This window comes from Hydra vulgaris, chromosome 05 (genome assembly GCF_038396675.1).
Source record: "Hydra vulgaris chromosome 05, alternate assembly HydraT2T_AEP".
NCBI classification, from domain to species: Eukaryota; Metazoa; Cnidaria; class Hydrozoa; order Anthoathecata; family Hydridae; genus Hydra; species Hydra vulgaris.
The window spans coordinates 42,190,522-42,203,787 of record NC_088924.1 but is presented as its reverse complement, the minus strand read 5'-3'; the positions used below and the strand labels follow the sequence as shown (position 1 = coordinate 42,203,787).

Here is a 13,266-nt window from a genome sequence, read left to right as displayed (position 1 = left end):
AATAGTATCAAATTGCCGGCATTCAAAGAAATTTTTTTACTATCCTAATTCGACACTAGGGACTAAAGCCTTTGACGTCTTTTTGTTTTTGTTTTGTTTTTGTAACGTCAGAACTCGTTCCACCGTAATTTTAATTTGTAATTTTTAAACGGTTTTTAAGTGATGAAATACACAATGGCTGATGATTGCCGAAAGGCATGAAACTCAGAGTTCAATCAAAAGTTGTTTTTATTCATTTTATATAAATAAATAAATATTGCTCTATTATTTAATAATATTGACCACTCTTAAACGCACAAGAGTATTTGTATTATTATACTATATAATATATATATATACATATATATATATATATATATATATATATATATATATATATATATATATATATATATATATATATATATATATATATATATATATATATATATATATATATATATATATATATATATATATATATATATATATATATATATATATATATATATATATATATATATATATATATTAGGGTGGTCCAAAAAAATGAAGTTTGGAAATTCTGTTCTCCACAAGGCTTATCTTGTTTCATATAATCATATAATATTAGAGAATTTCTGTAAAACTGATTTGAAAAGTATGACGTATAAGTAATGCCCCATCTAATGTCATCTACCGCGATCATGACTGCCTTAGAGGAGGATGGGTAAAACTGGTGATGTCGCTGGATAAAACAAAGCAGAAACTGTTTTTGGTCTTCATATTTGGTGAGGGTTTCATTATATTTCTGGATAAGAGCAATGCCACGCTCTGCACTATCATTGACAACCTTCATCTTGTTGACTTGTTCTTTCAAATTTTGGTAGCAAGCATCTGATTCCCATGCTTCTGGATCTTTCAACAGGAAACTCTTGGCCTCCTCCTTTCTAGTGATACTAAGTGCTTTGAAGAAACGAAATGTTCTTTGGGTCACAAACTTTTCAAGATGATTGAAGTCTGCGCCACGCATGCTTATTCTCTTCAGAGTTGACAGAGTCTTTGGAAGCTGGAGGTTGGCTATTATGGCTCTTTTAATATCTAGAGGGACTCGGAAAAAAAGCTAAGCCCACAAGGTGTTTTGAGAAGAACCACAGATGTCAAGTAAATGCTGTGTAAGCCGCATCAGCAATGATACAGTTTGAATATTTCTTGAGAAGCCCAATTATCATTACATCATTCAGGGGAGTGTGTGAAGCCAGTGGTCCCTCGTGCCAGAAATGCCCATAAATGAGAGAAACGAAGATTGCCAGTTCCTTCAGACCTCGCTTTTCTTTAGCAGTCAATTCCAACTTCCAGGATATGATGATGGCATCCAATGTTTAAAAGTTCATGGCCAATAGTTTCCTCAATAAGAATGCATGCCTCTCAATGGATGCCTGTGTTGGAGGAAGTTGTATCAAATACCAGACCTTGAACTTTTTCTCATAGATTCCAGTCATCTAGTACTTTTAAGCATGCAGCAGCCTGTTCTTCTCCAGTTCCTCCTACAATTTTTGGGACTGCCAACAACTTCTCGATATCATTCCCAGTGACGATCACAGCAATTTAATCGATGGTTTCTTTTGCACCAGCTATGTCCGGAAGCAGTTTCCCATCCCAATGGATAAGAAGAGGAAATTTAGTTGAAAAAAAAACTCTTCTCTGCTTCAGCGACTTTTTTTCGGGTATCCATCTGTAACCTTCTGATGGTGCTCCTAGACAGTGTCAAGAGGATGGCCTAAAGCCTTTGCTACTTATGCAACAACATATATAGTTCCACAATAAGGAAGATTTACTCTTCTTAATCTAAATTTTTTAATTTAATCTAGAGTCCCTGCAACTTCTGGAGTTGCTATCACGCTTTTCAGTTGTTTAGGCTTTAAGGAAGGAGTTTGAGCAAATGATGATGATGGAACTCTGAAGTCTTCATTGTCGACGTCTTCCACGTCTTCAGACTTAGAAGAAGAACTGATATCCAAAGCAGGACCAGATGTTTCTATTTGCTGCAACTTTTCTGTCTCTTTTAGTCTTCGATTTTCATTATCTTCTATACGAGCTCTCTTCTTTGTCTCTTTCTCTGCAAGATTGCAAGAAAATCTTCTTTCTGCATCGTTAGGAATTGTCTGTCTTCATTGTTCGTCATGATGTCCAAAGCATTCTTTATGGCCAAGTCAAAAAGTTCCATCAGGTCGACTTTGAACATTAACTCTTTAAATCTGCAGCTTTCATATTCGTCCTATTCACCTTTAACAGTTGATATTCACCATACAACTTCTTCAGTTTTCTTTCACCAGAATCAATCCTCTGAGTCGGAGTTCTTGCTTTGCTCCAAATCATATTGATATTTTTAATTGTGCAATTAATACTGTCCTTCACAGTGAGGTGTTCTTTGAGGTGGTAAAAGAGGAGGCAGCAGATGGCATCACCATCTGCTGCCTCCTCTTTTACCACCTCACTGTGAAGGACAGTGAGGTGGTAACGCCTCTTACACCAATCTTGCTGAAGAGAATTGTTTGGTAACCTTGCTGACAAGCCAAACTTCAGCAGAACTTCTTGTTGCAGCTGCAACTATGTGCTTAAGTACCTGCCTGATATAAAAAAATACTAAATAGTAAATATTGTCATACTGTTCATGAATGTTATGTTCCAATGTTCAATGTTCATTTTATTTTAAAAACAACAACAATTGTTTTAAGGCCTCAATATATGACTGATAATTGATAATATTAGACTAATCCATTTAATAAACAATAGATTATTAATTAACTATTCATGGTAACTAATTAATTGTAATTATGTAATATGTGCATAAAGCAGCTGATGCAAATTACTAACCTTTTCAGCTTTTCTTCTATGGTCAGAATAAAAATTCAATAATACTATATATTTGTTAAAATTTCAATTTTTAAAAATTATTTGCTGATGGCAAGATGTCTGCTGTTTACAAATTGCACAAAGAACTAGAACAATTACTTTGTATGGTGTTGCATAAGGGCTGTTCAGAAAAACAAAACTAAAAACTATGTGTAAACACTCAACAATGTGATTTCTGCTACGAACATGTCGTAAAATTAGGTGCTTGCCCAAAATGTTGAAATCCTATTGACCCCAAAAATTGCTTAAAATGGTCCAATTTTTTACATGGTTATTCCTTATATATAGTAAAAGAAAGTTAGCCTTGTGGAGAGTGGTTAGGAACACTTTTAATTTTTACTAATAATATATATATATATATATATATATATATATATATATATATATATATATATATATATATATATATATATATATATATATATATATATATATATATTATATATATTTAGTCATTAATAGAAATAAAAATTTTAACACAATCATAATTTTTTGATAAACTTTTGAAAATCTGAAAATTTTCTGAAAAATGTACTTTATAAAAACATTTTTTAATTGGATGTCAAATTATAGAATAAATCTCTTGCACATTTATTATGTCATAGTTAATTAATTGAATCATTTTATATACTTTTAATAACTTTTAATAATCTAATTAACATGCAATTCTTTAATTTTCACAAATATTTTCTTTGTTTGGTTTTTAGTAAGCTTAGTTTTAGTAGTAGTTTTTTTATATATGTGTGTGTCTAACAGATTGTATATAGGTGTATATTGTATATATATATATATATATATATATATATATATATATATATATATATATATATATATATATATATATATATATATATATATATATATATATATATATATATATATATATATATATATATATATATATATATATGTACAATATACATAATAGTAGAAAATTACCTTGATTAGTATACATGTCTTTAATTGTTTTTAACACAATTGAATCGCATGTATGAAATGCAACAGTCCACTCCATGACTCGATACTCCAAATATCCATATGCTTTCAAAAAATAATTTACTAATATCATTGATTTTGATGTAATAGAAGTAAAGTACCTCAATATGCTATCAACCATGTAAGCACTCTGATTCACATACACTGAGTCACTAGAACCAGCATAACTAAAGTAATACCTTATATAAAAAGGTCCTAATTGATTATATATCATACTATCTTTCAAGATAACAACAGATATTTGTGAAGTTAACCCTAGAGAATTAATAGCAGTTAAATAAAACTGATATTTCTGCAAAACATCTCTACGAATGCTATCATAAACCACAGCAATAATGCGTCGTGTGACAATATCAACATTAACCCAGCTGTCTAGTTGCACTGGAGAACCTTTAAGTGTTGACAAACTAATTTTTAGATTGAAAGCTCCACCATCTTTAAAATCATAAAAATAATTATCTTGGTAAGTGTGAAAATAGTAACCACCATAGCTGATTATAATTGTAATTTCATCTTTTAGTGATATCGGAGGAAAGTTAGCACATCGCTTAGTGAAATCGGTTGTTACAGTACTTACAGTGAAATAACTTCCAAACACATTTTTAAATTCAACATTAAATGTTACACGATCCTCATAAAACAATCTCATCAAAATTTTTTGTTGAAATGCAATATAATCAACACTCTGGGCTGTAGAATCATTGACATATGACTGATAATTTTTTGAACAAAAGCTCCAGCTGAATGTAATTGAATCCGTAGAATCTTGCAAATCTACAACAACAATCTCATCTATTCTGATAGAAAAATATACTGCTAGTTTTCCTATAATAAATATTGCAGCTTCATATGTTGAACTATGCCGAGACATACCTTTAACTAATAACAACTTGATTTGGCATTCCCGAAACAGGCTATATGGCCCTTGTAATTGTATAACCAATGATACTAAGCTGCTCAGTTGAGCCCTGTTAGTAGCTACAAGATTAAAATAGTAGCTTGTAGATAATGCCATAAATGATGCTGTTGGTAAAATAGAAATAGATTGAGATGATGAAGAGAACTGAATTAAACTAGACGCATAAGAACTACTTTGTAAATTAAGATTTAAATTTTTTGTATAACCCTGCTCATAATCATAAAATGTTTTTTCAGGAATGTAATACGTAAAGACTCCACATAGCCAGACAAATATTTTGGGTGGAGGATCTACAACAATGGGTGTGAATGGACCATAGCATTTATCTAATTGCTTTACAACAAGAGTAAGGATAAAGTTTGGAGTAAAAGCATTAATTAAAGATGACCTGGGTAAAGAATCAGGTGTTGCTAATTTATTATATATAGCATCAAGTTTGTATATATCACATGGTGAATAAGAAATAGAACAATTAAAATAAAATATCATATTTTGGTTGAACTGCGAAAAACCAATGTTACTACGATTAGAATCACCTAAAAAATTAGCAAGTGTGTCCATAAATAAAAATCTGCTAGTCACATCAGGATTAATCACAGATGAAAATATAAAACGATAAAAGTAAGTTGGTTGTTGAAAATTGATTGGTTGCTTAAATTGAAGTACAATACTAATAGATGTTTCTAGACCACATGAATCTTGAGCATAGAGAAGCAAAACATACTTGGATTTTGCTTCAGTATAAGTCGGCATACCTTGTATTTCTTGATTTTGGTTTAAAATTATCCAAGAAAACTGAGTACTGGCATAATCTTTTTCTAAATTAAAAAACAAACAAGTTTAAAAGTATATATTATAGTAAATCTTTTAATCAATTAAATAATTACAGAGTAAGATTCTTGTTCAATTCTAAGCTTACAGAGTAAGATTCTTGTTCAACTCTAAGCTTACATAAAATTTTTCTATTTTTCATCTTTTTATAAACACTTTTGTGATTTAAAACTTTTAAAAACACAAATTTAACTTGGAACTGCAATATAAAGTGCAAAATGTGCAATACAAATTAAACATATAAATTTAGAAACATTATAGGCAAATAACATAAATTATATTTTATTAATACTATAATTAATAATACTATTATTAATATTATTATAATAACAGTAATGACAGTAACAAAGTTTGTTTTCTGCTGAAATTTCTAAAAATTATATGTATATGTGTGTTTATATGTATATATATATATATATATATATATATATATATATATATATATATATATATATATATATATATATATATATATATATATATATGTATATATATATATATATATATATATATATATATATATATATATATATATATATATATATATATATATATATATATAAATATATATATATATATATATATAAAAAACGTGGTCAGCGTTGTTTATATATACATATATATATATGTATGAATGTAAATATATAAATGTAAATTAATCTCTTTTGGATATATTATTAATAAAAATTTATATAACTGAAGGACTAGACAAACTGTTGCTAAGAGCCAGATGCAGGCTGCAGACCTTATTGTGGCCACCTCTGCTCTAAACTATTTGATAAATGCTTGACTGAATCTTGTTTTCCTGTTGCTGAAATATGTCATCTGTGGTTTCAATTTTTAAAAACTCAATAGAACACCCTGCCCTCTCCAACTATTGTCTCATCAGTCTTCTTTCTATAGCAAGGTCTGAGTTTTGAAATAATGCTCTTTTCTTCTAGACAAGGTGCAAAAACGCATTGTAAATGTAGTTAGATCTGCCAAGTTTGAGCCATTTGAGCTATCTCCTTTTCCCCAAAGATTCAATGCTTTAATATTTTCTCCCATTTTTATGTTTTCCTGACTTATACAACCTTTAATTTTTTAAGTCTTCTGTTAACTATTTCCTAGCTCCTAAACACTTTGTTCTTTGTTTTCTAGTAACTCCTAAATTAACAGTGGTTACTTGCAGCCATGTTGGAAGTGAATTAACTTAATATATATATATATATATATATATATATATATATATATATATATATATATATATATATATATATATATATATATATATATTATATATATATATATATATATATATATATATATATATATATATATATATTTATATATATATATATATATATATATACACATTAGAAGTGTTCAGAAAAAAAAAATTTAGAATTTGAAAAACCAAACCATCTAGATTTGAAGCAAATATGTTTAAACTTACTCACAAAAAATTTCAGCACCATTGAACCACTTTTTCCTTGCCCTCAAAGCACATGTTTGGAAAAAAAGGGACCCAAAAATGACCAAAAACGGATTACTTTAAGTGTCTTGAGGGCAAGGCTAGTATAAATATTTATAATAATTTTTTTTTTCAGGGTTTAGATAAATATCTGTATTTTTGATTAAAAAAGTATGGTTTTTTTCTTTCTTCTCCAAAAACAGCATAACTTACATTTTAAAACAGCTAAAAATTACGTGGTGCGGCGTTGTTTTTATAACCTATTCAACAATTAAATTAAATCTTTGTTATTTAGATTCATAATATAGTTTGCAAATGTATATATTCAAAATAAGAATAGAATTACTCATTTTATGTATGTTTAATACCATTACCAAATAAAAGAATACGTTTTTAATTTATAACTACAATATTTGTAATTTTATAAGTAGCAATATGAAACACAAATTAAGATATAATGTGTTAAGTATTTGCTATATTTTATATAGTTTTATTTCACTTGTTAGACGATATAATATATCGTTTAACAAGTGAAATAAAACTATATAAAATATAGCAAATACTTAAATAATATATTAAGTATTTTTCAGGCTTTTATAATATTTACAAATATATTCTTGGTTATTTAGATTAATGATAATGATAAATACTAAACATGCGATAAATATGTATAAAGGAAACAAAAGGTGCGAGTTTGAGAGCAAATTTAAGTTAAGATCTAATAAAAAAAAGAAATTGTTTATTATTAAAGCAGCTAAACCAGAAGTTACAGGTGATTTCTAATTTGTAAGAAACTTGAGCAATTTAATGTATATTATATATATAAGATATAGAGTGATCTAAATGATCTCATTAAAATATAATAAACAAAAACAAATATGCATTTAGATATTCAACTTCTAACAGGCATGGATATTCTACAACATCTAACATACCTATAATCTATACTGCCTAAAACTACCAAAAAATCAGTTTGATTACATGCTTGCTTCATAAAAATTTTGAAAGTTGTAAAAATTTGGATTGTAACTGTGTTTTAGCTAAGGATGGCTAAGACTGAACAATTAAAAAACAAAAACAAAGAAAAAGAAAGAAAAGAAAAACAACAGAAAAGAGATAGAAAAAAATGCTGGTACTGAGAAAGATCCACTAAAGACTGTCTTTCACTTCCACCGCAATGCTGGCATACACAGTCTTTGTTTAAAATTTTTGAAAGTTTTGCCAATGGCCTTATTGTACCATTACGGAAAGCCGTCAGCATGATGCAGCAATATGTCCATTGTTACAACAACAAACAGGAAAAGCAGAACAGATTGATATCAGTTGACAAAGTTTGCTCTGCTTTCAGAATTTCTGGAAAAGCTCCACCAGTCTTACCAAAAAAAGACTATCTGATAGTCTTTCCTCCTTAGCGAAGAAATATATTCAAACAAACAAAAAAAAGATTAATTAGATAATATATAGAAGAAACTTCTACAAAATCTTTTGAAATATTTAAAAAAATTTTTTTTTGATTTGATAAGTAATATTGAATCGTGATATACAAAAACCACATGTTACAAAACCAACATTTTCGGTAAATTTGTTAACTTGTAAATCTGCAGAAAACTAATAAGAGCATAAAACTCAAGAAATGTTTGGAAAGAAAAATCAAAAAACTAGTAATTATAATAACTTCAATTTCAGAAAAACTTAAAAAGGGCAGGCCACATCTGGCCCTCAGCAACAATTTATCTGGGCTTAATCTTTATTGGTTATATTATTACTAAAAATAAATTTTTATTAATAATATAACCAATAGAGATTAATTTACAAAGAAATGTAAAACTTACATATTTTTTATAAAATATTAACAATTCTCTAGTTAGTTTTAGTCTTACGAAAATCTTTTAACTTTGAAAATTTATTTGTAATTATTATTTAAAATTTACGAATTCAGCTGAAATGGCATCTTCAAAACAACAAAAAGTGTATTAACAGTGAATGGCAAACAAAATAGTTTTTTGGTTAACTTAACTATGTATTTTTATTCATTGTTATTCCGTTTCACTCCCAACAAGGCTACAAGCAACCATTATTAGGTTAGAAGTTAATAGGAAAAAAAGTTATAGAGCAAGGAAACAGTTGATGGAGGACTTGAAAAGTTGTAGATTGTATGAGCAAGGAAAACATAAAGATGGGAGAGTGTTCCATAGGGTTAAAGTGCGAAAAAAAAACTAGAAAAATAAAAAAAGTTTTTAGATCATGCAGGGACAGATACAGTAAAAGAATGAGACTTTGCTGAATGACTAGTCAAGGGAGAATGAGTTTTAGTTGATAGAACCTGAGATGATGATGAGATGGAACCTGAGATGATGGAGATAACAGCTCCTTTGAGTAGCAACCATAATAGTATTTGTAGAAAATAGAGATATTTGAAGAGATGCAACTTTACGATGATGGGAGAAAGGCTCAAGCTAGGCAGACAGAGAGGATCCAACTATGTTTACAATGTATTTTTAGACCTTGACTAGAGGAGACCTTGACTTTTGGACATTGTCTGGAAGGGAAAGAGCATCATAAGAAAAACCAGCCAAAATATGATAACAGTATTCCATACAGGGACAAATAAGAGATTTGAAGAGATAGAAAATGAAATCAGAAGTACACAAATAGCAAGCACGATAAAGAGAAGCAACCTTAGCAGATCCTAACTTAGCAATTGATTGTATATATGGTTTTCATGAAAGGTCAGTAGTGGACAATAATCTAAGAAGACATTAAGAAAAAGACTCAGTGAAAGGGTTGCCATTCATTAATATGGGAATGTTAACAGTATTGCAGTAGTTGCTTGCAGTAAATAGCTCAGTTTTGTTGGAGTTAAAATTCACAAGCCACTGCAAGACCCAATACGTTACAGAAGTGAGATCAGATTCAAGACTTTTAGTCAAGACAAGAGTATAAAGTTGAGTCATCAGCAAAAAGAGCCACTTTTGAAGTCAGGTTGTCAGGAAGATCATTAATGTATATAAGAACAACAGGACTAAGAATAGAACTTAAAGGTTGAGAAGTTACTGGAAATTTGATAAAGCAGTCAGAAAGAAACAATTTCATAATCTCAAAAACATTTCCAGATACACCATATGAAACAGGCTTATAGAGAAGACCAGCATGCCAAACTTTGAGAAACCACAGATGCCATTTCCCAGCAGGCAGGAAAACAAGACACAGTCGAGCACTTATTAAATAATTTAGAGAGAATTAAAGAGGTAATAAGATCTTATGAATGAGAGAGAGAATTTGTTACTATTTACTACTAGTTATTATTTGTTACTATAATAGTTGTTACTATTGTTAATTATATTTTTATTATATTACTATTATTATTATTATTATTATTATTGCTGTTATTATTATTATTACTATTATTAATCAAGTATATATAATTTATTTTTTAAAGTATTTACTTGAGATGATTATTTTTAACTAATTTTTAAATGATATCTGTGAAAAATTATTTTCAGAATATATCTATATAAATTAGAGATGCCACGAATAGTGGTTTTGCCGAATACTAAATATTCAGCTTGACTCTCTTCCAAATAGCCGAATATTCAGTAACACTTAAAAAATTTCACATTTTCCAACCTGCAATAGCACAGTGAATACCGTAATCTATGGGTAATTACGCTTATTTGTTTTATGTGCGTGTTCGGGCAAGTTATTTGTTGACTATTTGTTACATAAAACTTTGTAATACAACCTATAACTCCTTATAGATTGTATTTCTTACAACCCGTTGTGCAAGATATATACACAATAAGTGTAATTCTATAGTGAAGCTTTAGAGCATTTAGTGGCAATTGCGTTGTTTGTGGTTTAAATTAGTTGTTAATATATTTATATTATAAATTGTCATTAGAATTTGTAAATAAATAAATTGAATTTACTAAATTCAATTCATTTATTTACAAACTCGATAATTTATTTTAAACTACAGACCTCAAATATTGTCATTAAAAATAGTATAAATATATCAACAATTAATTATCCTTTAAAAACTACTGAAATCTGAAAAACTACTTTAATCAATTACATATTATAACTAATTAAACATGTTTTAATACAATAAATTTTTTACGCTGGTAATTTTTTTATTCCTAGTTCTTTTGGACAGTACTTTAGTTACTCTGGGTACTCTTTTTTGTTTTCAGCTTTGAAACAAGCATTCTGAGCAGTACACTAAGTTAACTAGAGCTCCACTGGCAAGAGAGAGCAAAAATGAGGGTTCTCTCACTTATACTGACTCTAAGATATCAGCAGTAACAGTTATGTTAAAAAATCTAACTCTGTTAACTCTGAAAGAGACAGCTGAAAGGAAATTGTGTTGGAATATTAATGACCTGAAATCAATAAAATATCATTACTTAATTAGAGGAATAATTGCTTTAGACAACAAACCATTATCACTTGTTGAACAAGTTGGCTTCAAAAAACTTATGGAAAAAGCAGTCACAATACAAAATACCTTGTAGCACCTTCATTACTGAAAAAATTATCCCTGATATATTTTATTGAATTTACACTAAGATCGAAAGTTAGTATTTCACAAACAACATTAGTATGCGCGAACATAATATGTGAACATGTCAGAACAACAACCAAAGTTTCTTAAGATTTACTGCGCATTGGATATCTACAGATTTTATTCTTGAACATGTTAGCAATTAAGCCATATTCTGTTTCACATAATGGTACCAATATCGCAAAAGAACTCAAGATTATTGCAGAAAGATGGAACATTTCACATAGTAGGATCCATTTTCTTGTGCATGACAGTGGAGCTAATATGATAAAAGGTTTACCAGATGCAGAACATGATTCTGCTAAGTGTTTTATTCACTTACTGCAACTGGCTGTCTATGTATTGCTAAATTCTCAAACAGAAGTAACACAGATGGTAGCTGCTGCAAGACGAATTGTCACCAATTTAAACCACTCTAGTATAGCACAAGAAAAACTAAAATGCATTTGCCAAGAACTTAAACTGCCAGACAACTGATTAATACAAGAAGCACACCCTAGAATTCAACATTATTTATTGGAGCGATTATTAAAGCAAAAGCAAGCTATCTTGTACATTTTAACATATGCTCAATGGGAGTTAATGGAACAATGCATCAAACTTCTCAAATTGTTTGAAGAATTTACAAAAATAACCAGCACAGGTACTTCTTACATTTCTGAGGTAACTCCACAAGTTGTCATGTTGTTAAAATACCTGGGAAAGAAAGAAGCAGCACAGAGAATACCGAATATATCAACAATAAAACCTTTGCTTCAGTCTTAACTTGAAGTGTGGTTCAACTTTAATGAAAATGACAAATATCTGGTTGCAACTATTTTTGGCCCCCACTTCAAAACTAATTTCTTGCCTTAAGTAAAATCACAAAGACCAAAACAAATCATTTTTTTAGAAGAAAAAAATTATTTGTTTCTGAAAAAAAGTTTTGAAGCACCTAGTAGCACCAACAATGACTCATCTCCACTTTGGAAGAAAAAAAAATGTCAATGAAAATGATGAAACAATAGTTAGAAACAATAGAGATACACAATAGTTTCTGGAATTGTTTTGAACAGCAAACAAAATTGATTTATTCATGAAAACTGTTCGCCTAGATTTGAAAGCAAGCCCTTACAAGTGGTGGTCAGCTAATGCAAAACAACATCCAAGCCTAGCAAAAATTGCTAAGATTTATTTACCATTCCAGATAGTAGTGTGTATATATTTTTCAGGTATATTTTACAAAGAAAAACAGAATCATTTGCTATCAACAAAAGTCAAAAAAAATGTTTTCATTCAAAATAATTTACCATTGATAGATTTCAAGTATTAAACTTGTTTTAAATATAAAAATTTTGTCATTATTACAATCTTATATATACAATATATTTATTATTTGATTAATCTGTTTATTGTATTATTTATAGTAATATATAGTAATATAATCTATTCTTAATGCGATTTTTTTTATGTTTCAGTATTCGGTATTGGGCCCAATAGTTTGCAATATTTAGCCGGATACCGATTAGTGTAAAATGTTGCTGAATACACCAAATACCAAATAGTTATTGTACATTCGTGGCATCTCTAATAAAAAAACTGAGAAAATGATAATGAAATAATAAAATACTTTTTTCTATTGAATGAAGG

General features: G+C 28.8%; 1 protein-coding gene across 2 annotated transcripts in view; it reads right to left on the bottom strand.

The window, feature by feature from the left end:
- The window catches only part of LOC105844463 (uncharacterized), a 70,709-nt gene that overhangs the window by 34,454 nt on the left and 22,989 nt on the right, over window positions 1-13,266 (bottom strand). For both annotated transcript variants that reach the window (XM_065798247.1, XM_065798246.1), the window contains exon 5: window positions 3,814-5,607. In XM_065798247.1, coding sequence (XP_065654319.1) covers window positions 3,814-5,607 — 1,794 coding nt within the window. The remainder of the gene's footprint in view (window positions 1-3,813; window positions 5,608-13,266) is intronic.